We start from the raw sequence: 26,717 nt of genomic DNA, 5'->3' as shown, positions 1-26,717 counted from the left end.
TAAAAAAAAAAAATGTACTCATCCTAAACCTCCGCAGTCTGAGCTTAGATACCAGGATTTAGTTTAATAAATCCCATGTTATCATCCTAAGAGGTAGTTATTAATCTAGAAGAAACAAACTTGTGCTGAATTTTCAAACATTAACAATATACAGGAATGTTAATTCATGTGGATTCTCAAATTTAAATGTGCCTCAAGCACCAAGACACATAGTAGAAGATAAATGTGGCAATCATTTTTAGTATTTGAAAGAGTATTTAGAATTCATGGCCTTGAAGAAGTAAACTTTAATATTGATATATTGCTCACACTTAGAAAATACACTGCATATTTTCAGCTAGATGTAAAAATATGATCCCCAACTAATTCTTAGCTCTTAAATCAAGTTTTAAAGAAATGTTTAGGTCACTATATCTGGGCACTGCCTTTCTGCCTCCTCCATCACCACTAGGATCTGAGTAACTCCACTGCAGGTAACTCCAAAACAGATAAAGATTTAAGCCCCATGTCCTGGAATATGCACTCAAATCTACAGAGCGGACCACTTAAAAAAAAAAAATCTCCTTTTACTGACTGAAAGTTATCTACCATGACTCCAGAGATTATTCCTAACACAAAATACAATGAAACCAAGAGAAAGCTAAGAGTATATCTTAAATTCAATGGCTTTAGTGAGAATAAAAAGGATCTTTTACCCCATACAAGTCATGAGCAATGATAAAATACATAGACTCTAATGAGGGTAAGTCAAAAGTGAGAGACCTCAGGTCCCCAGTTCTGTATGTATTTTCTTTCAGGTTATTCAGGCTACAAAGGATGTACCTGTTGGAATTATCTTAGTTTGCACCCCAATCCTATTCTGCTTAATACTCAGCATTCTGACATTTTCATTTTCTCCTTTTGTTTGCCTGTTGTCCATTTCATCTTTTAGGACACAGAATCCTTAGGTGGCAGATATTTCCAACACTACCTTGTACCCCTCTCATTATTCTCATAAGAAGACAAGGAAACATATTTCCAAGCACCAGTTACTTACCAAAACATTTATCTCATGACGGATGTAAAATCCCCAACAACTGAAGCAATGAGAATCTCTACTTTTGATCCAGTGAATTTCCAAAAGTAACAATTTTCATTTAAGTGAGAGAATCAGAATTTGTTGGAAAATCTTTTGAAATTACCTATGAGTGACAAACTATCCATGGACGACATTCTCCCCAAACTCGCACTCTGTTGTTTACTCACCACTTTCTCTGATCACCATTGTTTTAGGAACTTCAACTACTGATGAGTGTATATAGAATATATCAGGTGGGTTATGGCAAGACAAAGACTTAAAAACAATGTTCACTTCCAGTCAAGATGTTGGCATAGGTAAACATGGCTCACCTCCTTGCACAACCACATCAAAATTACAACTAAACTATGGAAAATCCATCACTCAGAACCACCAGAAGTCGAACTGAATGGAAGTCTGACCACTACGGATTAAAGAAACCACATCCATCCAGATTAGTAGGAGGGGAAGAGACACACAGAACAGGCTGGTCCCACATCTGTGAGTGGTAGATAAAAGCTGAGGAGGAATATCTTGGGACTGAGGACTCCCAGCCCCACAACAGGCCCCCCAGCCCAGGACTCCAGTGCCAGGAAAATAAGTCCCCACAATGCCTGGCTACAAAAACCAGCGGGGAGGAAATTAAGTCAGTGGAAGAAACTTCTGGAGTCCCAAGCAGTTTCTCTTAAAGATCTCATACACAGACTACTCACATTCACTCCCACTGAGCTCCAGCACCAGCAAAGCACTTGAAAGGCACCCGTGGCATAGAGGGAGGAACTGGAGTCCCTGGCATCAAGGCGACAGCTGGGATACAGCTTTCTCTCAGATAGAAAGGTGGGCAGAGGCCATTTTCCCTTTTCTGAATCCTATCCCCACAGCGCTACAGAGCTGGCAGGTGGGTGCCATATCTGAGACTTATCAACTTGGCTAACGCTATATGCCCTGCCCTGGAGATCCACTAAGGGTCCGCCCCACCCAACTTACAGGACCATGCAAGCTGTTATCAGTGACTTTTTGGACTTCTGGCCAAGATGGAGGCCTAGACAGACACGCTGCATCTCCCTCCACAACTAAGAAAGAATACAACTATCTCAAAACTGGAGACAACCAGAAGTTTCAGAAAATTGAGCTGCATGGAAATCCAATAAACAAAGATATAAAGAGGAAATACTCATCCAGACAGGTAAGAGGGGCGGAGACGGGGCGGAGGGGACGTAGTGTGGTGGTGGCAGCAGCGACAGCAGCTGCGGCAGCAGTAGGCCAGTGGAAAGCAGAGTCACACATTTTTAAAAGTAGGGAGGGACACCTGAGGAGCGTTCCCAGCACCAGACCAGACCACACAGCTCATGGTTGCAGCACAGGAGAAAATAAAGTCTCATTGCTTCTGACTGTGAAAACCAGTGGAGGTTGGGGCGGAGGAAGAAACTGCTGTTCTCTCAGCAGAGTCCGCTTGTTTAAAGGACCCCCACGGTCCTGGAACATGCACAGACCTGCCCAAGTCTGGCAACCACAGCCAAGGCAACAGATAGAGGGGCGCCAGTATCATACGGGAAGTGGGAGATGTGCCTGGAAAAGGGGCAAGTGCTGAGCAAGCGGCATTGTTCCCTCAGACCCTTTCCCCACATACAGCACCACAAGGTGGTGAAACTGGTCACCCTGTACTGACAAATGCCTAAGGCTCCGCCCCTTACAACGTAACAGGTGCAACAATTCTACCTAAGACACAGAGGCAAACAAACACAGGAGCCTGTCAAGATGAGGAGACAGAGGAGTACGACTCAAAAGAGGGAACGGATCAAGGTTTCAGTGAGAGAACTAAGTGATGAGGAGATAGCCAACCTAACAAATGAGGAAATAGCTAACCTAACATACAAAGAGTTCAAAACACTGGTGATAAAGATGCTCACAGACGTGACAGATACGCTTAAGTATGGCAAATGCATAAGGGAAGACATGAAGGCTATGTTAAATGAAACAAAGGAAAACCCACACAAAACCAATGGTGAAGGGAAGAAAATCCGGGTTCAAATTAATGATTTGGAACATAGGAAGAAATAAACAGTCAACCAGTACAGAATGAGGAAACAAGAATTGAAAAAAATGAGGAGAGGCTTAGGAACTTCTGGGACAACTTTAAACATGCCAACATACGAATCATTGCGGTGCCAGAAGGAGAAGACAAAGAGCAAGAAATTGAAAGTGTATTTGAGAAAATAATGAAGGAAAACTCCCCAAATTTGGCAAAGGAAACAAACATGCACGTCCAGGAAGCACAGAGAGTCCCAAACAAGCTAGACCCAAGGAGGACCACACCAAGACACATCATAATAAAAATGCCAAAGGTTAAAGAGAGAGAATCTTAAGAGCAGCAAGAGAAAAGCAGAGTTACCTACAAAGGAGATCCCATAAGACTGTCACCTGATTTCTCAAAAGAAACTCTGCAGGCTAGAAGGGACTGGCAAGAAGTATTCCAAGTGATGAAAAGCAAGTACCTACAACCATTACTCTATCCAGCAAAGCTATCATTTAGAATGGAAGGGCAGATAAAGTCCTTCCTAGACAAGGTAAGGCTGAAGGAGTTCATCATCACCAAGCCATTAATATATGAAATGTTAAAAGTACTCATATAAGAAAAAGGTCAAAACTATGAACATTAAAATGACAACAAACTCACAACTATCAACAACTAAATCCAAAAAATAAAAACAAAATCCAACTAAGCAAACCAGAACAGGAACAGAATCATAGGTATAGGGATCGTTTGGAGGGTTATCAGCTGAGGGGAAAGAGGGAGAAATGAGGAAATGGTGCAGGAATTAAGGAGCATAATTGGTTGGTACAAAATAGACAGGGGGAAGTTAAGAATAATATAGGAAAGGGTGAAGCCAAAGAACTTATATGCATGACCCATGGACATGAACTAAGGGGCATGGGACTGCTGGAGGAAAGGAAAAAGAAATTGGGACAACTGTAACAACGTAATCGATAAAATATACTTAAAAACAAAACGAAACAGTGACTTTTCCCTATCAATAGCTGATCTTGGCTTATGCTTCACAAGCAATAGCCAGTCTCAGCTCCCTTACCTCTTGCTAGATGTCCCCAGGCTCAGCACTAGCAGCACCCAGCCTAGATTCACAGCGTGGCTTAGCCTGGGAATCTCCAAGCCCAGGACAAGTACCAGCCATTTCAGATTGCTTTATAGCTCAGGCAGGGTGGCCCTGAGCAGAACACAGATGGGAACTGACCTTAGCCTGTACCACCTGAGAAATTCCAGGGCCAGCGCACTCAGTGGACAGCGACAGACCATGTAAAAGCACCACCACTGTGCTCCTGCACAGCTGATCCTCCACAGAGGGTGGAGGTTGCTGGTCAGTGGTCACAGCCAGTCCTTGGAAGCAGACTGGCCGGGGTAAATCCCTCCTATTGATCTGCCCAAAGCAATCAAGGCTCAACTACAAGAAGAGAGTATATTCAGCCCACACAAAGGGCTCACCTGAAGTACCCAGCTTGGGTAATAGGAGAGGTGGTGCCACTGGAACCTACTACATTAAGCCACACTACCAAGACACAGAGTCAAAGCAGCTCTACCTAATGCATAGAAACAAACACAGGGAGGCTGCCAAAAGGAACAGACAAAGAAACAAGGCCCAAACAAAAGACAGATCAAAACTCCAGAAAATGAGCTAAACAAAATAGAGATAAGCAATCTATCAGGTGCAGAGTTTAAAACACTGGTTATAAGGATGCTCAAAGAACTTAGCGAGGACCTCAGCAGTATAAAAAAGATTCAGTCAGAAATGAAGGATTCACTAACTGAAATAAACAACAATTTACAGGAAAACAATAGAGTGGATGAAGCCAAGAGTTAAATCAATGATTTGGAACATAAGGAAGGAAAAACAACCAATCAGAACAAGAAGAAAAAAGAATGCAAAAAAAAAAAAAATGAGGATAGTATAAGCAGCCTTTGGAACAACTTTAAGAGGTCCAACATTCACATCATATGGGTGCCAGAAGGAGAAGAGAAAGAGCAAGAAATTGAAAATTTATGTGAAAAATAGTGAAAGAAAACTTCCCGAATTTGGGGAAGAAAATAGATATGCAAGTCCAGGAAGCACAGAGTCCCAAACAAGATGGATGCAAAGAGGCCCACTCCAAGACACATTATAATGAAAATGCCAGAGGTTAATGATAAAGAGAGAATCTTAAAAGCAGCAAAAGAAGCTAGTTACCTACAGGGAAGTTTCCATAAGACTGTCAGTTGAGACTTCCAGCCAAGATGGAGGCCTAGACTGACACACTCCATCTCCCTCCACAACTAAAAAGGTCTACAACTATCACAAAACCAGAAATAACCAGAAGTTCCAGAAAATAAAGTTACATGGAAGTCCAACGTATGAAGTTATAAACAAGTGGTGCTTGTCCAGACAGGTAGGAGGGGCAAAGCCAGGGCGAAGGGCGGCGGGACTGCGGTAAGCACAGACACCCGTATTTAAAGGGAAGCCAGAAGTGCCTGGGGAGCAACCCTGGCTGCAGACCAAACCCCTCAGCTCGCAATTCCAACACCGGAGAAGGCAGACCCCCATTGCTTCGGACTGTGAGGGCTAGAGGGCGTGGGTAAGGAGGAGGAGGCTCCTGGTCTCTCAGTGGAGAGTGAACGGAAGGAATCCATTTTGGACCCCCGCTCCCACACAAAGCACCACAGTGTGCTGAGAAGGGTCGCCCGGTAGTGACAAGTACACGGGGCTCCACCTCCTGTAGCGTAGGAGGTGTAACAGCCCCGCCCAGGAAGGAAAGGTAAACAAACCTGTCAGGATGGCAGGGATCATGACAGAGATCCCAATCATGCAGCTGACCAGACAGCAAATACATGATCTATGGGACTAGCAGACAGATAATCTTTCTGAGGCTCAGTTTAGAACTATAGTAATAAGACAGCTTACAGACCTAACAGCAGATCTCAAAAAAGACGGGGAAGGAATGAAGACTAGTCCTGCCGAAATGAATGAAAACACATATGAAACAAGTGGTGAGGGAAGAAAAACCAGGGATCAAATCAACAAATCGGAACATAGGGAAGGAACAAACGGTCAACCAGTGCAGAAAGAGGAAACAAAAAGTGAGGAAGATGAGGAGGTTCAGAAACCTATGGGACAGCTATAAGCAGGCCAACATCCGAATCATAGGGTTGGATGCCAGAAGGTGAACAACTAGAAACTGAAAAATTATGTGAAAAAAACAATGAAGCAGAACTTCTCTAACTTGGGGAAGGAAATGGAATTAGAGGTCCAGGAAGCACAGAGAGTTCCAAAACAATTGGACCCAGGGAGAACCACACCAAGACACATTATAATCAAAATGTCAAAAATCAAGGATAAAGAGAGGATCTTAAAAGCAGAAAGAGAGAAGAAGAGAATTATGTACGAAGCGGTCCCAATAATACTGTCACCTGATTTCTCAAAGGAGATTCTGCAGGCAAGAAGGGACTGGCAAAAAATATTCAAAGTAATGAAAAGCAAAAACCTACAACCACAATTACTCTATCCAGTGAAGCTGTCATTCAGAATAGAAAGGCAGAGAAAGTGCTTCCAGGACAAAGTAAAACTGAAGGAATTCATTAGATCCAAACCACTGTTATGAGACGTTAAAGGGACTTGTTTAGGAAAAGGAGGATCAAAACTATGAACATTAAAATGAAAACTGTATCACAACAACCAACAACAGAAGCTAGGGAATCAAAACAAAAGGCAAACTAAGTAGGCGATGAGAGTGGGAAAAGAATTATAGGTATAGGGAACATTATGGGGGTAGATCAGCAGGGAGGGGGAGGGGGGAAGGGAGGGAGATGGTGCAGGAATTAAGAAGCAGAGTAGGAGGGAGTGGAGTAGACAGGAAGAAGTTGAGAAGAACTATATGCACAACCACTGGGCATGGACTAAGGAGGGGGACAACTGGAGGGAGGGGGGTCACTGGGTGGAGGGGAAGAAAGGAAAAAGAAATCTGGGACAACTTTAACAGCCTAATCAATAAAACATACTAAAAAAATTTTTAAGAGGTCCTACATAAATGAAAGTTGTTTAATAGCAAAAAAAAAAAGAACCTGGCTGCTGTGGCTCAGTGGATTGAGCATCGGCCTACGAACCAAGTGTCGCTGGTTCAATTCCCAGTGAGGGCACATGACTAGGTTGCACGTCAGGTCCCCAGTTGGGGGCATGAGTGAGAGGCAACCACACAGTGATGTTTCTCTCCCTTTCTCTTTTCCCCTCTCTCTAAAAATAAACAAACAAATAAATAAATTATTTTTTAAAAGACTGTCAATTAATTTTTCAAAAGAAACTTTGCAGGCTAGAAGGTATGGGCAAGAAATATTCAGTCATAAAAAGCAGGGACCTCCAACCATGATTGCTCTACTCAGCAAAGCCATCATTTAGAATCAAAGGACAGATAAAGAGCTTCCCAGACAAGAAAAAACTAAAGGAGTTTATCATCACCAAACCATTATTATATTAAATGTTAAAGGGATGTATTTAAGAAAAAGAAGGTCAAAACTAAGAACAATAAAATAGCAAAAACTACATACTTATCAACAATTAAATCTAAAAAACTAAGTAAACAAGAAGAACAGAGATAGAATCATTTTCATGGTTGCCAGATGGGAAGGGGGTTGGGGAGAATGAGTGAGGAGGTGAGGGGATTAAGAAGTACAAACAGGTAGTCACAGAATAGCCATGGGGATGTAAAGTACAGCATAGGAAATGGAGTAGCCAAAGTCTTATACACATGACCCATGGACATGAACAATGGTGTGGGGATTGCCTGAGGGAGAGGGACACCCTGGGTGGAGCAGGGCAAAAGGTGAAAAATCAGGACAACTGTAATAATATGATCGATAAAACATAATTTAAAAAAATCAAGGCATGAATTAGTCAGGTGTAGCAGCTGAAAAGCGTGAAAAGCTGTAGTTTATACTACTTCCCTTAGTTTTAAAGTTATATATTAGAAGAAGAAGAAAGAAGCAGGCCAGGAAAAAGAGGAATAAGATATCTGAGTGCCTAAAATAAATTATTACCTTTAACATGTTTTGTGATATATAACAGCAGTGTCTGATTTTTAACTTAAAAGTAATATGGTCCTAGCCTCAGGTTTCACAACTTACATATTGTCTTCTGGGTCAGGGAAGGTAAGGTTCTGTGGCTATTCTGAAAGCTTTTTTCAATCCCTTCTTTATTAATTTGCTAATTTCAAACAGTCAAAAAATTCTTTTAACCAGAACACTTTATAACCTCAAAGTACCAACTTCACAATTTTTGCCAACTCTAAATACTAATTACACCATTATTTATGTAATAAATTTCATAAAGTTGACTCTTTATTAAAATTAATTTATTTTAAAAGGGAAGTTTTACCTCTATCAATAGAAACTAGTATCCCTTACCAAACATAGCTACTACATAGTAATATGCATTAAATAAACTAATGTTAAAATTAAAAATGTTCACCCCTCTATCATCTACAGCAAAAATTTTAACCAGTGCTGCAAAAATTTTAAAACGTGCAATACCTATTTAGTGGGGCACTGACCGCTTGTCTCTTAAATTGTCAAATTTTAAAATGACAACAGACAACACAAGGATAGCCATCCATTGTGAATGAATCAAAATTATACCTATGTTTTTCTCAGATCCGCAAAACATGTATTGTATGGGTGTGCCGCAGAATTTTAGTATTAGTTTATGCATGCCATGAGTTGAAAATCACTGATCTACAGTCATCTGTTGTTTACCTAATGGTAAATGTGTGCCATGCTTTAAGAAACACTCATCAAATCCACCTCTTCTCCTTCATTTGATGAGCAATGAAACTGAGGACCAGAAAGCCAGGTGAGCTCTCCAAAGTCACAGAGTAATCAGTAGCTGAGCTGGAGCCAACGCTTTCTCTTTCTTTACAAACAAACAAAAAAACTTTTCACAAATCTATACTACTGTTCATTCCATTACATCAAGTTTCTTTTCTTTCTTTCTTTTCTTTTTTTTTTTTTTTTTTAAGCAAAGGAGCATCTTATTTATTAGCGTTTTCAGTCAGCAGTCTTCAAATTGCCTTTGTTTCTTTTTCGGCAGGTTGACTAACTGGCTCCAAATTGAACTCCTGCTGGAATACAGCTGACCTGGCTAGGGAACAAGGGCAAGAATACCAAGAAACCATAAAGCAGTCCTGTGCCTAAAAGGAAAAAAGGGCTTTACCTGAAGGCCCAGGATGGTTGGAAGAGGAATTGGGAAGTCATGAGATGCTGCCCTCCACCCCCAACTCCAGGGAGAGCTCAGCTTCCTGGAACCTGTGATGTCCTCTGCTATTGGCTTCAGAGAGCTGAGAACACTCAGACGGTACTCAGAATGGTACTCTCTGAATGATTCCCAAACTAATAGCAATTTTAAAACAGAATATAAAGTCTGTTGAGTGGGTTTTATGAATTTAATGCTGATTCCCCAAGAAAGAGAACAATGTAGAAGTCTGAGAAAGTCTTCAGAGAAAAGTGAGTATTAAAAGGGAAAGGAAAGCTGCACACTCTGAAATGTGCTAAACTTAAAGGAAAAAGAGAAGATAACTAAGTAGTAATACACGGAGGTAGGACAAAAACCTGTCCATGAATGCCACCCCTGTTTACTCAGATCCTTCCAAGCCCAGCTCACCCTTCCTCCACAAAGCCTCCTCCTGTCCTGACCACAATGGCCATTCCTCTCTTTTGTACTCTGTGTATTGGGCATTTGGCTTTATTTGTGGGCTTCTTTGCCTCCCAAATTCAACTCTAAGCTCTGAGGCTGCACGGTCTATGTCACACATGTCTTAATGTCCCCAGAGTACCCATAAATAGTACCTCCTGCAGAGTAGATAATAAACATGTGTTAACTGAGACAGTCAACTAGAAATCAGTATGATTTTTTTGAAGTGTTTTTAGAGGAAGGGGAGACTAAGTTGGGTATAAAGAATATAAAATCTGAGAATATATTTTAATTATACTAATACTCAAATCAATTCTGTAACAAGCAGAATCAACAGACACTAGTCATCTGAAATTGCAAAAACAGTACAGTACCTGCAAGAGACTTTCTATGGCATGAAAGCCTCGAATTAAATTCAGAGCTCCACATAAAAGACTAAGGATAAATGCCACAACCCCTGACAGAGTTGCTGGTTCCAGTCGCTGGTGAGCTGGAAAACAAACAAAATGGTTAGAAATTGACAGTATTATCTGATGTCAATACCTAAACTTAGGTAAAATGAAATCCATTGGTCAATTTAGTCAAATATAGATTAATCTTCATAAAATTATCTAATGATATATCTTAGCAATTCACTATTTTTTAAAATGTCTAACAACATGACAGCTTCATTCCCCTGTATCCAAGTTAAATTAACTTATTTTTCTCTACATTTTTAATGACAACATCTAACTTGCATTTGGGATATATATTGCTAAGTAGTGCTCACATCTGGCAGTAAATCAGGCAGAAAACACCTTATTGCCTAAATAGGTCTACCATTTTTGCAAGTAGCTGCAAAGATTTGCAAAGGTGATTTTGCTTGGAAATTCATTGCATAATTCCTACTTTTCCTGAAAATGCTTAGGAAACATTTTAAAGGACAAACATAGGTTGCTTTTAAGCAAAGCTCTCCCTTATTTGGGTTCCAGGGCTATAAATACCAGAGGATATATATGAAATCTTATATATACAGTTGACCCTTGAACAACACAGATTTAAACTGTGTAGGTCCACTTACACCTGATTTTTTTCCAATAAATATGTATAGTACTTCAAATATATTTTCTCTTCCTTATGATTTTCTCAGTAACTTTCTCTAGCATACTTCAGTGTAAGACTATATAATACATATAACATAAAAAATGTGTTAATAGACTACTTGTTATCAGTAAGGTTTCCGGTCAACAGTAGGCTATTAAGTTTTTGGGGAGTCAAAAGTTATACACTGATTTTTGACTGCACAGGGCTGAGCACCCCGTGTTGTTCAAGGCTCAGCTGCAATTACCAATCTGAACTCCACAATAAAATAGTTTTACAGCTATGACGTTCCTGGCCTCTGAAGACCACTTGAAGATACAAATGATAGAAGTGACCAGGTTGAAGAAGTGACCCGTTTATCCTTATAAACACACCTCCTTATCTGTCAGGACTTCAGTAGTGTGAGACATTTAGTTATACAATAGCTTCCCTTCTTCATCATCTTGCACTTAACAGAATTAACAATAGAGTCTAAATGAAAACACAAAACTAAATACATAGTCATATAGACCTCAAAAAGGAGACAGATGGAAAGAGAAAACAACAGAACTACATTTAGATCATTTTTTTTCAATCACTGAAGTGTAAAAGCTCTAACAATGAAGTTAAGACGTGGAACATTGATATAAGAAAGGGCTTAAATCTTTGCAATTTATATTCAGCCATTTCAGCAGAAAAGCTTCCCTAAATAGTTCATAAAAACACATATCGCAAAAAAGTATTTATTCCTCAAGTTCAGCAGAGAATGCTAATATGGGGTAACATTTTTAAAAATTTCTTCTGTATCCACGCTTACTGCATGGTCTCTCAATCAATTTCCTTGAGAGTCTGACATGAAACAAAAAAATTAAATGCCTCTGGAAAGCACTGATACCAAATTTTATATCAGTTAAAGAAAAAAAATCTCACCATTTAAAAATCTATTCCTCTGGTCCACTAATTAGTCATTTTTGCATTCCTCTTCCAGCCCTCCCTACAGTTTCCCCATAAGTAATAAGGAAGAACCAGAGAAGGAAAACTCTGACTCCAAAAAACCTCCGCTGCCTTGCGGCATACCTCTTCAGGGGAAAGGCTAAGGGAGTAAACCCCGACAGAAAATCCGGAGCAGGAGTCCCTAAGGCGGTTTGACGTTGTAGTCAACACCGGCAACTTCTGCGGCGCACCTGAAGCCAAGCTGTATTGACTCCGTCTTTCCCTTGGACCCTTCAGCTGCGAAGAGAGGGGGGGTCTGCTGCATGGGCAACAGCAGACCCTCCATATCACCCTGCCCAGGCTCTGTAGCTTCAGCGTCATCGCAAGATGTCGATTCAACACGGGAGGAGACAGATACCATGTCACTCCCGAGTCGGACTGCACAGCCATTCTTGGCGGTGCAGATAGACTCTGAAGAAGCTACACCATCGTCTCTCGAGACGGACGGCTGCCGACGACGACGAATAAGGAAGAACTGCCCTTTAATAAAAAAAGAAATCCTCAACATGGGCCTCAAGCATAAAACCACCTGATGACTAAATATATTATATAATCACACTTCTGAAGTATACAAAACAAGTTTACCTTACAAAAAAAACCCAAATAATATTCTATATTACTGTATAAATAAAAATACCTTAGCACTTTATGGTCAAGTAAGGTATGGGAATTCTTGAATGGAAAAACATTACCATTTTAACGTGTTGGTCAATCTCTATTTAAGAAATAAATAATATGTCTATATAAATTAAATCTTTATTAGGTTTCTAACACTTGCCTCTTAGCCTTGGAGCACTCTCTATACAATGACAGTATACAATTTATGAATCAATTATTTCAAGATGACCAGAAATATTTTTAAAGGCATGAAGGCAAATGGCAAACCTCCTTTAACAAGAACAAGGTGTGCATTATGCTGAAGGACAGGCTGGAGCTATGCCAAATCACCGTGGGAAAGAAATTCTCAAGCAGAGATTCCCTCCCACCCTACACCCTTCCCAAGACTTATGGGTTATCCAGAGAAAACTCCATCTGTATACAATATGAAGGTGACATTCCTTAAGGACAATTTTAGTTTTAACAAACTAAATGAGATATTTAATCACATTGTAATATATTATGTTTTATACGCTTTTTTCCCCAGTAAAACAGATTTTAGATCCATTGTTATTTACAAATGCTTACTTCATGGTTCAATTTGGCACCATGATCGTCACCATTAGGAATAGAGTGGCTTTGGAACAATAACAAATGAGAGACAATGTAGAAAAAAATCTGCTGAATCCAAAGCATTGTCACTTGGTCAGTTCTTGTTGTATTAATACTGTGCTCTGCCACAGTGCCTTTTCTTTAATTACTCTCCTTGAGCCCAATAGTGCCATTTTCATGAAAAAATTAATTTTTTCCCAAAATGTAGCAATGATCAATGAAGAATTTACCTAAAGAAGTAAGAGTAAGTCCCCTGGAACCAACGGGCTATTGGTTACAGTGAATTAATATATTTACTCAGAAAATACTTTTTGGCACAATTCTACCTAAGATGCTGTTGCTTTAGAAAGTATGAAAAATGAATTGCACAACCTGCCCCCAAGGCACTTCTCATCTTTTAAAGGGAAGTTCACAGGCACGTAAGCATATAAAAGTCATAAGCATGCAAAAGAAAAGGAGCTAAGAAATTCTGAAGAGGAAAGATAACTAGGGGGAAAGTGGTGATGCCGTGGTATAGAACTAGTGAAGATCTTTGAAGGTGGATAAAGTTTAGGTACAAATGAGAAGAACTGCATTCCATGCAGAGAAAAGAACATGAACACGGAGGTGGAAATGAGAGAAGCAAACATTAACAGCATCTATCCTACTACCTGTCCTCAATGTGCCAGGCAAAGTGTCAGGCACCAAGTGCTTTGCTTATACAATCTCACTTTATCCTTCCAAAAACCCAATGAAGTAGACACTATAATTATCCTGTTGTCTTTTTTTGCCCCCAGACAAGAAACTAAGGTTTAGGTAGATTAAGTAATTTGCCCAAAGTACATAAATGAACTGAGATTTAAATTCTGGTAGCCTGACACTAGTACTTATCCACTTAACCACTTTGCTATTGGGCATTGCTAATGCTTCTGACTCAAAAGGATGTTCATGAAGAGTAGGAGAAAATAAGATCAGGAAAGAGGTTAAAGCAAATTAATAGACAGCCTGAAATGCTAGGCTAAAAATCATGGGCAAATTAGACAATGGGGATTACTACTGAGTATAAAAGAAGGTAATTTCAAAGTGAAAAAAGGAAAGGAGTCCATGCATCAAGAGAGCAAAACAATCCTAGATAGTTATGCACTACTTATTAAGAAGCTTGAAAATACATAAAAATGATAAACCTAATAGGAGAAAGATATACATTCACAAATATAGTCATAGATTTCAATACTCCTTTCTCAATAATTGATAGAAGGAGACCAAAATATCATAAAGGATATAAAAGATTACTTGGACAATATCAACCAACTTGATCTAAATGACCGAATACATATTCTTTTCTAATGAACATAGAAAAATGACTAAAAATAAATCATATTCTGGGGAAATAAAATAAATCTCAATAAATGTAAAATAATTAAAATCACACAAAATTTGGCATCTGGCCACAATGGAACTAAATTAGAAATCAACAACAATGATATTTGGAAAATCTCTAAATATTTAAAACTATTTGACACCTTTCTAAATAATCCAGGGATCACAAAAGAAAACAAAAGTAAACTTAATAAGCATTTTGAACAAAATGAGAGTAAAAATACAATATATTAAAATTTATTAAATGGAGTTAAAGCAGTATTTAAAGGGAGATATACAGTACTAAATGTCTGTATTATAAAAGACATTCTCAAATAAATGACCTCAAATTCTACCTTAAGAATCTAGAAAAAGAACAAATTAAACTCTAAGTAAGCAGACAATAGGAAGTAATAAAGATCAAAACATAAGTCAATGAAATTAAAAATTAAAAAAATAAAGTCAATGAAAGGGAAAACTGGTTCTTTAAGAAAATCGATGAAAATGATAAACTCTAATAAGACTAATTAGAAGAAAAATGCAAGAGACAAAAACTACCAATATAAAATATGAGACTGGTGACATAACTATAATTCTACAAATATTAAAGTGATATGGGAACATTAACTTCATACTAAAAATTCAGTAACTTAGGTGAAATGAACAAATTCCTTAGATTCCTTAAAAGAAACAAACTACTAAAACTCGCTCAAGAATAAAGAGATAATTTGAATGACTCTACATCCAGCAAAGAAATTGATTTCCCAAAGAAAACTAGAGGCTTGAAAGTCTTCATGGTACTGAACATGTAAAGAAGAAATGAAAATTCTGCAGAAACATTTCCGAAAAATTGAAGAGGTAATACCTCCCAATTTATTCTATAAAATGCCAGCTTTATATTGAGAACAAAACTAGTCAAAAACATTACAAAAAAAAGAACTACAAATGAATTCCCTCATAAATACAGATACAAAATAACTTAAAATTTTAGTAAATTGGATCTGACAATATATAAAAAAGATAATACCTTATGACCAAGTGGGGTTTATCACAGAAGTGCAAGATTGGGTAAATATTTGAAAAGCAATAAAAGTAATTCTCCACATAAAACTTTTAAAAAGAAAAATCAATCATGTCAATAAGTGCAGAAAAAGCATTTACCAGAATACAACTTACATTCTTGATAAAACTGCTCATCAATCTGGGAATATAAGGGCATTTCCTCTATCTGATAAAAAAGCACCTACATAAACCCTAAGTTAACATCATATTTAACTGTGAAAGACTAAATGCTTTCCCTGCTAAGATCAGAATCAGGAACAACACAAGGATATCTGCTCCTGCCACTTCACTCTTTCAGGATATTTTTGCTAAGCACAGAATTCTACATTTGCAGTTATTTTATTTTTTCCTTTAGAGGGTATCATTAAGTTGTCCTCTGGCTTCCATGGTTTCAATGAAAGGGAGGGGGGAGGGAAGAAGGAGAGGAAGGGAGAGGGTAAGAGGAGGAGAAGGAGGGGAGAGGGGAGGGGGAAGAGAAGGGAGAGGAAGGAGGGAGGAGAATAGGAAGGGAGGAAGAGAGAGAGGGAGAGGGGGCAGGGAAGGGAGAGGGAGGGAGAGATTGATTCTGATCGTTTGTGTAGTTTAATCTCTTCAGGTGCCTGGTTATTTATGATTGTTTGCCAAAGATTATTTTCAAAACTTGTGTAGATATAACTTGAAGTTTATGAGACTATTTCTTCCAGGAGAGAGATCTGCTTCTGCCAGGATCTTTGGAGCGTAGTACTGTGGAACCAGCTCAATACAATTTTAGAGACCGATGTGATTCAAAACTAAGCTGCTGCAATCCCAATAAAAGTCTATCTGCTGCCTATTGCTGTCTACACACATTTCTAGAGCACAGACATCCAAAGTCCTAACCCAAAGCTGGGAGGGCCCTGCTCTCTATCCCCATCTCCCTCCCTAGTCTTGAGAAGCTGTCAGCTGTTCCCTCCAGAACTGGTATAAGCTCCAAAGGAAAAAACTGCTTCAAACTTTGGGCTCCATCACCCTGGGCCTCCACCTTCCTCTGTATCCCAGTAATATCTTAGTTATCAAAGACTGCAGGAAGATTATATCTTAGATTATCTTCTACATTATGTATGACCTATACATTGTATAGCATATTACATTCCACTCATATTTTCTACATTTAGTGCTACTATTGGTCTGAATTAACTATTCCATCACTACTCTAAGTGGAAGTCTTCAAAGTAATAACTCCTTGTTTATCAGTGATTTTTAAAAATTGGAATATAATCCACATACAATAAAATTCACATTTTAAAGTACATAATTCAGAAATTTTTAGTGTATTTACAGAGTTTTGAACCATGATAATTATCAAATTCCACAAGATTTTCATTATTCCAAAAAGAAACTTTATAACCATTATTAGCAGTCACTGCCTATTTCCCTCCACTACTCCAGCTCCTCTCAACCACTAATCTATTTTCTGTATCTATGGATTTGCCTATTCTGGACACTTCGTATAAATAAAGTTTTAAATATGTGTTCTTTTCTATACGGCTTCTCTCACACAGGTTAAGGTTCATATACACTGTACCATGTACCAGTAATTCATTTCTTTGTATTGCTTAATAATATTCCATTGCATGGACATACCATATGTTGTTTATTCATTCATCACTTGATGGAACACTTGGGTGTTCCCACTTTTCAGTTGCTATAAATAATGCTATAAACACTCATGTACACATTTTTGTTTAGAAATACATTTTTAATTCTCTGGGTTATGTACTTAGGAGTACAATTTCTGGGTCATATGGTAACCCTATGTTTACCTTTATGAGGAACTGCTACCCTATTTTCCAAAGCAGGTGCATTATTTTACAATCCTACCAGCAACATATGAGGGTTCTAATTTCTCCACATCCTTGCTTACACTTATTATTGTCTATATTTTTTACTTAGTGGGTGTAAAGTAGTATCTCTTTATCATTTTGTTTTCCATATCACTAATGACAGCATGCTAATGTTGAGCACCTTTTCATGTGCTAATTAATCAGCTGCACATTTTCTCTGTAGAAATGTCTGTTCAAATCCTTTTCCCATTTTAAAATTACTGTCTTTTTATTGTTGAGTTGTTATATATTTCTTGCTATATCACGGCATTTTGCAGTACTGTATACATATGTTGTTAAAGTTACATAGGTTTAATAGTATAGAATAAATGTAAGGTTCCTACTTTGCGGGGAACGGAGGGGGGGTTCTAGAATGTAATACCCGCGGTAAGTGAGGGAATACTGTATTCTGGATTCAAGTCCCTTAGAAGATAATTTGCAAATATCTGTGTCTGTGGATTGTCTTTTCTATTTCTTGATAGTGCCTTTGAAGAACAAAGATTTTTTAATTTATTGATTTTAGAGAGAGAGGGGAAAGGAGAGAGAGAGAGAAACATCAATTTGTTGTTCCATTTATTTATGCATCTATCGGTTAATTCTTGTATGTGCCCTGACAGGGGATCAAATATATAGCCTTGGCATATCAGGATGACACTCTAACCAACGTAGCTACCTAACCAGGGCAGAGCAAAGATTTTTAATTTTGATGAATTTTACCTTATGTATTCTTTTCTTTTTTTTCACTGTGCTTTTGGTTTCAAATTAAGAAAAACAACAACAAAAACAAAACATGCCTAATACAAAGTCACAAAGACTTATATCTTTGTTTTCTTCTAAGGTTTATAGTTTTAGCTGTTAAATTTAGGTCTTTGATCCATTTTGAGTTAGTTGTTAGATACTTTGTGAAGCAGGAGCCCAACTTCATTCTTTTGTATATGAACATCTACTTCTCCCAGCATTTGTTGAAAGACCATTCTTTCACTACTGTTTTGTTATCCTTGTTAAAAATAAGTTGACCATAATGGAAAGGTTTATTTCTGTACTCTCAATTCTACACTGTTGATCTATATGTCTATCTTTAAACCAGAACCATAAAATCAAAGAATCAGTTTTTGGTTTCACCAATTTTTCTCTAATGTTTTTCCACTTTATATTTCATTTTCACTTATTTCTGTTCTAATCTTTATTATGCCCCTTCTTCTTCCTGCTTTAGTTTAACTTGTTTTTCATTCCCTAATGTCTTTAGTGGAACATTAGTTGACATTTTTCTTATTTTCTAATGTAGGTCTTCTACAGCTATAAATTTTCCTCTCAGCACAGCTTTAGCTGCATCTCATAAGTTTTGATGTGTTGCAACTTCATCTTTGTTCATCTCAAAGTATAAATTCTTCCTTTGATTTCCTCTCTAACCCACTGATTATTAAGAAGGACATTATTTAATTTATATTTGTGAGTTTCCCACATTTTTATTAATTTCTAATTTCATTCCATTGTTGTTACAGAATTTACTTTTTGTATAATTTCTATCATATTAAATTCATGACTTTTTCTGATAGCTTAACTTAAAGTTTATCCTGGATTATGTTCCATTTACACTTCAGAACAATGTATTTTCTATTGTTGGATGGAGTGTTCTGTTTGTTAGTTTATGCTGTTGTTCAAATCTTCTATTTTCTTGTTTATCTTCTGCCTACTTCTATCCATTATTTAGGGTACTTGACTTCAACTATTACTGTGCAATCATCTATTTCTCCCTTCACTGTTGGTAGGTTTTGCTTAATTATTTTGAGGTCTGTTCTTAAATGTGCATGTGCTTATAATTGTTATACCTTAACAGACCGACTCTTTTATCATCATGAAATATCTTTGTTTGTCTCTAGTAGCAATTTTTGTCTTAAAGTTCATTTTGTCTGTTATCAGAATAGCCATTTCAGCTCTCTTTTGGATACTGTTTATATTACACTGTATCTTTTTCTTCCTTTTGCTTTCAATCTAATCGTATCTTTGAATTTTGTTTTGTTTTAAATCCATTCTTACAATCTCTGACTTTTGATTGGAATTTTTCATCCATCCACATTTTATAAATCCATTCACATATATTATTGTTATAGTGGATTTACATCGGCCATTTTGCTTATTTTTATATGTCACATGCCCGTTTTTGCTCTATTCCTCCTTTATTATTATTGCATTAATTATTTTATACTGCAGCATTTTATTTTCTTTAATCATTATTCACCACACTTTGAATTATTTGCTTAGTGGCTGCTGTAGGCTTCACCATATACATCTCATCAGAAACAGCTTCAGATTTATACTAACTTAATTCCAGTGAGCTATAAAAACATTACTCCTACAAGCTGAATTGCCTTGCTCTCCCTTTTGTGGCATTGTTGTTACACAAATTACACTTATGTCACAATCCCAAAATAATCATTATAATTATTCTTTATATAATTTTCTGTCCTTTAAAGAACTTAAGGGAAAGACCACAATTATATTTTTATTGGTTTGTTAATATTCTTTTCATTTCTGGCTTTATTTGTTCCTGTGAATCAATTTACCACTCTGAGTACTTCCTTCACCCAATGCAGCTTTGCTCCCATCTATCTCCTTTGTGCTATTCTTAGAAACTATAATTTCATTTCTATATGATATAGGTCCAACAATACATTATGTACATTATCTTATACATTGCTTTTAAAAAGAAAAATGTACTTTTACTATCTTTTGTAATTACATTTACCATTGCTCTTTGATTTTTGGGGGTATGGGGATTCAAATTATAGGCTGGGTCACTTGCTTTCAACCTGAAGAACTTCCTTTTGTATCTCTTATAGGCAAGTCTGCCAGCAACAAATTGTCTCATCTTCTTCTTATCGAATGTCTTTATTTCACCTTCAGTTTTGAAAGACAGAGGATTCTTGGTTGACAAGTTTTCCCCCCTTTGGGTCTCCATCGTTTCTACTGAAAAGTCACTTGTTAATCTTTTGGGAGTTCTCTTATAAGTGGTGAGTTGTTGTTCTCTTGATGCTTTCATGATTTTCTCCTTGTTTTTGCCTTTCAGCATTTTTGTATTACTCATCTATTTGTAGGTCTCTTGCATATATTTTATTTGGAGTTAAATGAGCTTCCTGGAGAAGGAGATTCATGTTTTGAGTTAACTTGGGAACTTTATAGCCATTATTCTTCAAATACTTCTGTTTCTTTCTCTTCTCTTCTTCTGGTTCTACCATCAAGCATATGTTAGCCTACCTAATAGTGTTCCATATTTTTCTGAGGTTCTGTTCTTTTTTTCCCTCTCTCTCTCTCTGTTCTTTGGATTGCATAACCTCTATTGATCTATCTTCAAGTTTACTCTTTCTTTTGTCAGTTCAAATCTTCTATTAAGCCCCACTAGTGAACTTTTCATTTCAGTTGCATTTTTCAATTCCAGAATTTCCATTTGGTTCTTTTTCTTTATATTGTCTCTTTGTTTATTTTGTCTATTTAATATAATCTCATTGTCATACTTTCCTTACTTTTTAAGTCATGGTTTCCTTTAGTTTTAGGAAAATAATTAAAATGGCTGCTATGAAGTCTTTGTTAAATCTGACATCTGGTCACTGTCATAGGCAGCTTCTGTTGCCTGCTTCTCCCCTCCTCCCACTTCCGCCATATGTATTATACTTTTCCTCAGCATGTCGTGTAATTTTTTGTTGGAAACTGGGCATTTCTTATAACACTGTAAAAACTCTGGGTACTTGTCCATCTCCTTTCCTCCAGGGCTTGCTTTTGTTATTTCTCTGTTTACCTGTTTCCTGATTGGTTGGATTTTTTTAGTGAAATCTGTTTCCCATTTTCTCCCACAATTTGTATTAAACCAAATATGAAAGGTGTGCTCAGTCCTGAATGCCACATTTGAAGAATACTAACAAATAAAAGATATACAAAGCTTCCAGGATAGGAGAGTTTCAACATGTCATAAACAAAAGACTAAGGGAATTGAGGGTATTTTATATGAAGTTGACCAGACTAATAGGACAGAAAGGACACAGAGTTGCTGACTTCAGAGTTCTGAAGTGCTAAAGAGAGGGAGGTAGAGGTTACAGAATGCAGACAAACAAATAAACATTATAGGAAACAGATTTTAGCTCAAATATAGGGAAGAGTTTTTAAACAAGCAATTCAACTATGGCGTGTGCTACCTTATAAAATAATGAGGCTTCCATTTTTAAGCAGAAGTTTACAAACTGTCACAACTATATTCCTTGTTTAGAGGGGAAGGTGTTGGTAGATGATCAAATTTTCTGTGACAGTCAAAAACTCTGGCCTTCAATATAGCCAGCCATTTTAATATAATGCAAAGTACTCTACAGGCTTATAAACATATATTAAAAATAAATTATTATTCATTTCCAGAAAAAGGTATTCACAAAGAAACCTTCTTAAATGTTTCTCTACCAAAGAGTTCCTCTGAGACTGCTATTTTAAAGTATTATCCTGCTTAGTCATATGTCTGGTAGATAGCTACATAAACCACTCAGAGAGAGGATTACTTTGAACTTCTACATTCTATCATGCACCTGTTTTAAAAAACTAAAATAAAGTAATTCATTTTCGAGAGTTCCTCAGTTCTTACACAATATTTTTAAAACGAAATAATTGAGATCCAGAACTCACCAGAAGAAATCTTACCAGCACCTTTACAGTCAACAGAAAATGAAGCGGTGACTCCATTGGCTGACCCCAGTTCACACATGGAAATTTGATAAGGGGGTCTCAGCTTGATTTCCGTCTGCATGTCAGACAGATTTATCTTTGTTGAAAGAGACCTGGGATTATTATACCGCTGCTTGGTCCTCTGAATGAAGTTATCTGTAAAATAAAAAATAAATTTCCTTGCAGTCATTTGTTAATAAGATAATTTGAGAGTGTGAGGTTTACAGATAGTAAATTTTGCAGATAAAAGTTGGTTATCCAAAACTTTTCAACTGTCATGGACTGTTCTAATATTATTTATGTTTAATGATTAATATATCATGGAGTTATCAGTTTCTCACTCTAGAAAGTATACTGCAGAAATTAATAATTGTTAGTAAATAATGATTTAACATTATGTGACTGTGAGAATATTTCTACTAGTATACCCACTTCAAGGAATTACAGTACTTTGAACTGCTACAACAGAACAATAACAGCTTTAATCTTGAAAACAAAATCTTAATTTTTATAGGGATTCATATCTCATAAAATAGGTCTATCTGTTGTAATTACTAAGAACATACACTGTAAATTGCATGTTCTTATAAACTCATTTTCTTATTTATTGCTTATACCATTAGAATGTATAATTTAAAAATAAATTTAATGAAATAAAAGGCATTTCCTAAATACCTTCCAAGATATTTCCTAATCTTCCACTTTTATTTTCACTGTTTATAGCCTGCTGGTTGTTTTTGTAAATAAAGTTTTATTAGAATATAACTACAGTCATTCATTTCTGTATTGCCTATGGCTGCTTTCCAGCTATAATGGCAGGGCTGAGTAGTTGTGACAGAGAACATATGGAGCTTAAAGCCTCAAATATGTACTATATGGTCCTTTCCAGCAAATGTTTGTCAAGCACTGTACTACATTAAGCAGACTATAAAAGATTATCACATAAACACAAAATTCTGAATCTCTGGCTACAAATTTCTCACTGAGAAACTATCCCCTGGGATTAATTCTTTGTGCCAATAATTACAATCCCCTCCACAGCTCAAACACAATTTTTTCTAATATGTACCTAAATGAAGATATTGCCATAATTTATAGACCATTTGTCAAATTATTCTATCAAAAGCAAGGCGGTAGAATTTTCTGAGTTTTCGCCTTCCCCCTCCCTCTTTCCGATGTTAGATAAAAAATAGCTTATAACTGGCTAATGAAAAGGAAGAAAATCAGGCCCTTACCAAATTCAATGAAACAGTATGGTCTGACAGCAGTGTTTGTCTTCATCATGTTATAAGTAGTAATGAACTCCTTCTGAAGCTCATCCAGGAAAGAGAAGGACAGCACATTTGGGTAATTTTCAGTGCACAACATCATGTAGCTCACTCCCAGAGAACTAATAAAACTAGAGTGTAAAAAACATTGGTTTTAAAATTTCAAAGTAAATCAAGGTAATTTGTTGCTTCAAAAGACTGGTCGTAAACTGCAGTTACAGTAGAAATGAAGATATTAACATTACATAGTCCAGCAAAAAAAATTAAAGAAACTGAAATATAATACCATTTTCATTTGTGGTTTAAAAACAGTAGACAAAAAAAGAAAAAAAAAAGAGCAAGGTACCTACAGCAGAGCACGCACTATGATTCTAACACTTCAGTTATTTATTACTTGGGGCAGAAAGCAGTGGAATAAAAGAATATACAAATATGTAAGAATTACAGAGAGCTAAATGTTTAAGCCTTCCACTTAGCGGAACTTAATCCTATTTGAATCAAGAACTCTGTAGAGTCTGATGAAAGTATGGACACTCTCCCCAGAAAGATGTTCAAACAACACAGAACTTGGCACACATTTTCAAAGAGGTTACTGGCCTGAAGTCATCCACTAAACCCAGAATCAAATCCTCTGCTTCACATAGTAATGAATTATGACCCATAGGAGGAAAGACAGAGAAATTTATGAGTTCTTAACAACAAACAACAGGGTTTGTGGGAAAGGAGGACAACTGCTTACAGCAGAATGCTGAATGCCAACTGGTAAACATGGAGGTAGTACTAGGGTTGGAAAGATTAGCATTTTGCAACCAACATAATGAAGACTGGACCAAGCAAGGACAATCAATGGATGCTAAATCTAAGTGAAAATTTTGGTGAGGAAAAGGAAACTTTGCATGGTTTTAAATGTCTTCCCATGGACTGCTTTTTGGTTGCAAAAGAAAAATAATTATTATACAATAGAAACAGACAACACCTTGACCAACTACTCTAACATGACTATAAGGGGCAGGCAGACAGACTTCCTGTGTCTCAGGATGAGATATTTTGAGAATGGCGTATCAGTTATATAGTATTCTGGGCAAGAATGCATAATCTGGATCAAATCATGAAGAAATATCAAAATAATAATTCTGTTTTTTAAATCTCAATGTTGTAAAAAAGAAATAAAGAATGTAGAAATGCTTCTGATTAAAGGAGGCTAAAGAGACACAATTAAATGTAATACATAACCCTAATCCAGATCCTGTGCCAGAAGAGGAGGTAATAATGCCATAAAGAACCATCTTGGCCTGGCTGCTGTGGCTCAGTGGATTGAGCGTCGGCCTGCGAGCCAAGTGTCGCTGGTTCGATTCCCAGTGAGGGCACATGACTAGGTTGCACGTCAGGTCCCCAGTTGGGGGCGCGAGTGAGAGGCAACCACACAGTGATGTTTCTCTCCCTCTTTCTCCTTTCCCCTCTCTCTAAAAATAAAATAAATAAACAAATAAATTATTTTAAAAAAAAAGAACCATCTTGGGTCAACCACAAAAAGGAAAACAGGCAGATTGGAAAAAGTACGGTATTGATATTAAATTTACTTGAGCATAGTTAAGTAAGAGAATATCCCTAATTGTAGAAAATAGACTTTGAAGTAGTTAGAAATAAAGGGCCATGTTATTTATAAATTTCTCTCAAATGGTTCAGAAAAAAATAAGTAGGTAAGTAAAATGATAAAGCAAATGAAGTAAAATGTTAACAAAAGATAAACCTGAGAACAGGTATTATTTGTATTTTTCCTCTTTTTACAACTTTGCTCTCAGTTACAAATCATTTCTATATAACAAGTTAAACATGTAAAACAAAAAACTTCTATTTTAAGCACTGAAATATTTAAACATGTTCTATTAAAAAAAAAAAAAACCTTTCTAGAATAAAGTATATGTCCCCCAATAATAAGCAGAGCAGGGGACACAAATTAACCCTTAATGAGTCACTTAAACATTTTTTTAGAGTACTGTCAGCATAGCTGGTCTAGATCAACCGCAGCAAACAAAGCATATAGGCTGTAAGTCCTACCTAGCACAGCAATCTTTACTGCCAAACTCTGACCCATAATGGAGTTCCCTCCCCTCTTTTTTCTCTAACAATGTAGAAGCAGAATTTATTTATTAATTCACATGATTCAAATTTTAAAAGAATGAAAAATTAAAGAAAATACTGGACTTAAAAAGTGCCTCATCTCTACCGCTGCCCACAGAAACCCAGTTCTCTGTCCCCAAAACAGCTCATGTTATTAATTTCTTATGTATTCTTTCAGTAAGAGTTTATGCATATGCAAATATCTTCCTACCATCCTTCCTTTCTACTCTCCCTCCCTCCTGCCCCTCCTCCCTCTTTCTTTAAAGACCATTCCTGGCAGTCAAGTGATGTGGGGTTGGCACCTATTAATCATCAATTACTAATGGTTTGGGATATACTTCAGTGAAATTGTGATCTTATGCTTCTGGAATAAACTGGAATTCTGTTCTGAAGTTCCACTTAATACATAGTCATTTGATGCAATATTTTTCAAACTACAAGTTGTGAATCATCAGATCATAAAATGAATTTAGTGAATTATATGCAGCATTTTCCTTGAAACTGAAATAGAATATAACAGAAAATATTGGAATGCATATTGTTTCATAAAACTTATGCTTTAGTTTCCTATTTGTATACAGGTAGTGTTCACAAAGTAAAACGTCTCTTCTTATGGGTCATAGTCAAAAAAGTTTAACTGTAACATAATACATTTTTCTACAAAACTAATAACTAAATTAAAGACCAAACAATGTTTTTCCCAAGTAATTTTTCTCTTTCCAAAAAAAATCTTCACTATCATTTCCAAAATTCTGACATGTCATTAGCATTCAAATATACCTGACAATAATTTGAATTGGGATAGAACACAACTGGTGATTGGCTTCCACACACTAGGAACTCCCAAGTGGCTAGCCAGGAGTTATTTCATTATCCTCCAATAATATGACTGAAGCTTTTGGACTCCATTCTTTGTATTAGGGCAGGGTTTTTACTATATTTCCATATTAATAACAGAGGGAACCAAAGGTACCTATATGACGGTTTATCCCAAATGGTTTCTTTGCTTGCACTAAATTTAACTAGAGAAGTATATGTGAAATAAAGGAAACCCTACATTTTTAACTGCATGTTGGCTTTCTCAAGGAATCTTTATTCCAAAGTCTTTATTTTACTATAATTACATGATACTCTCTGAAAAGACTATAAAGTGTCCTATAACACTATGGCTTTTCAGTGAATTTAGCCTTACAATGCTGTCTTTCTTTGAAGCGTAGTCAGTTTTCCAAAAGTACATACCGCTCAGTTGATTCACCTTTATTATCAAAAGACTTCTAAAAATAATTAATTAACTTAAAAAAAAAAGACTTCTGCTTTTTCAGCTCTCAATGGGACAGACCAAAAG

At 36.8% G+C, this 26,717-nt stretch overlaps 1 protein-coding gene across 1 annotated transcript in view; it reads right to left on the bottom strand.

Annotated features, from left to right (window-relative positions):
• The window catches only part of SEC22A (SEC22 homolog A, vesicle trafficking protein), a 62,242-nt gene that overhangs the window by 17,412 nt on the left and 18,113 nt on the right, over positions 1–26,717 (bottom strand). Inside the window, exons 3-5 of the mRNA XM_090277542.1 lie at positions 23,219–23,382; positions 21,945–22,139; positions 10,155–10,270 (exon numbers count right to left, since the gene is read on the bottom strand). Of these exons, the coding sequence (XP_090133668.1) occupies positions 10,155–10,270; positions 21,945–22,139; positions 23,219–23,382 (475 nt within the window). The remainder of the gene's footprint in view (positions 1–10,154; positions 10,271–21,944; positions 22,140–23,218; positions 23,383–26,717) is intronic.

Source organism: Furipterus horrens, unplaced genomic scaffold (assembly GCF_987537825.1).
Source record: "Furipterus horrens unplaced genomic scaffold, mFurHor1.1.pri manual_scaffold_1, whole genome shotgun sequence".
NCBI lineage: Eukaryota > Metazoa > Chordata > Mammalia > Chiroptera > Furipteridae > Furipterus > Furipterus horrens.
This window is presented reverse-complemented; position numbering and strand designations above follow the sequence as displayed.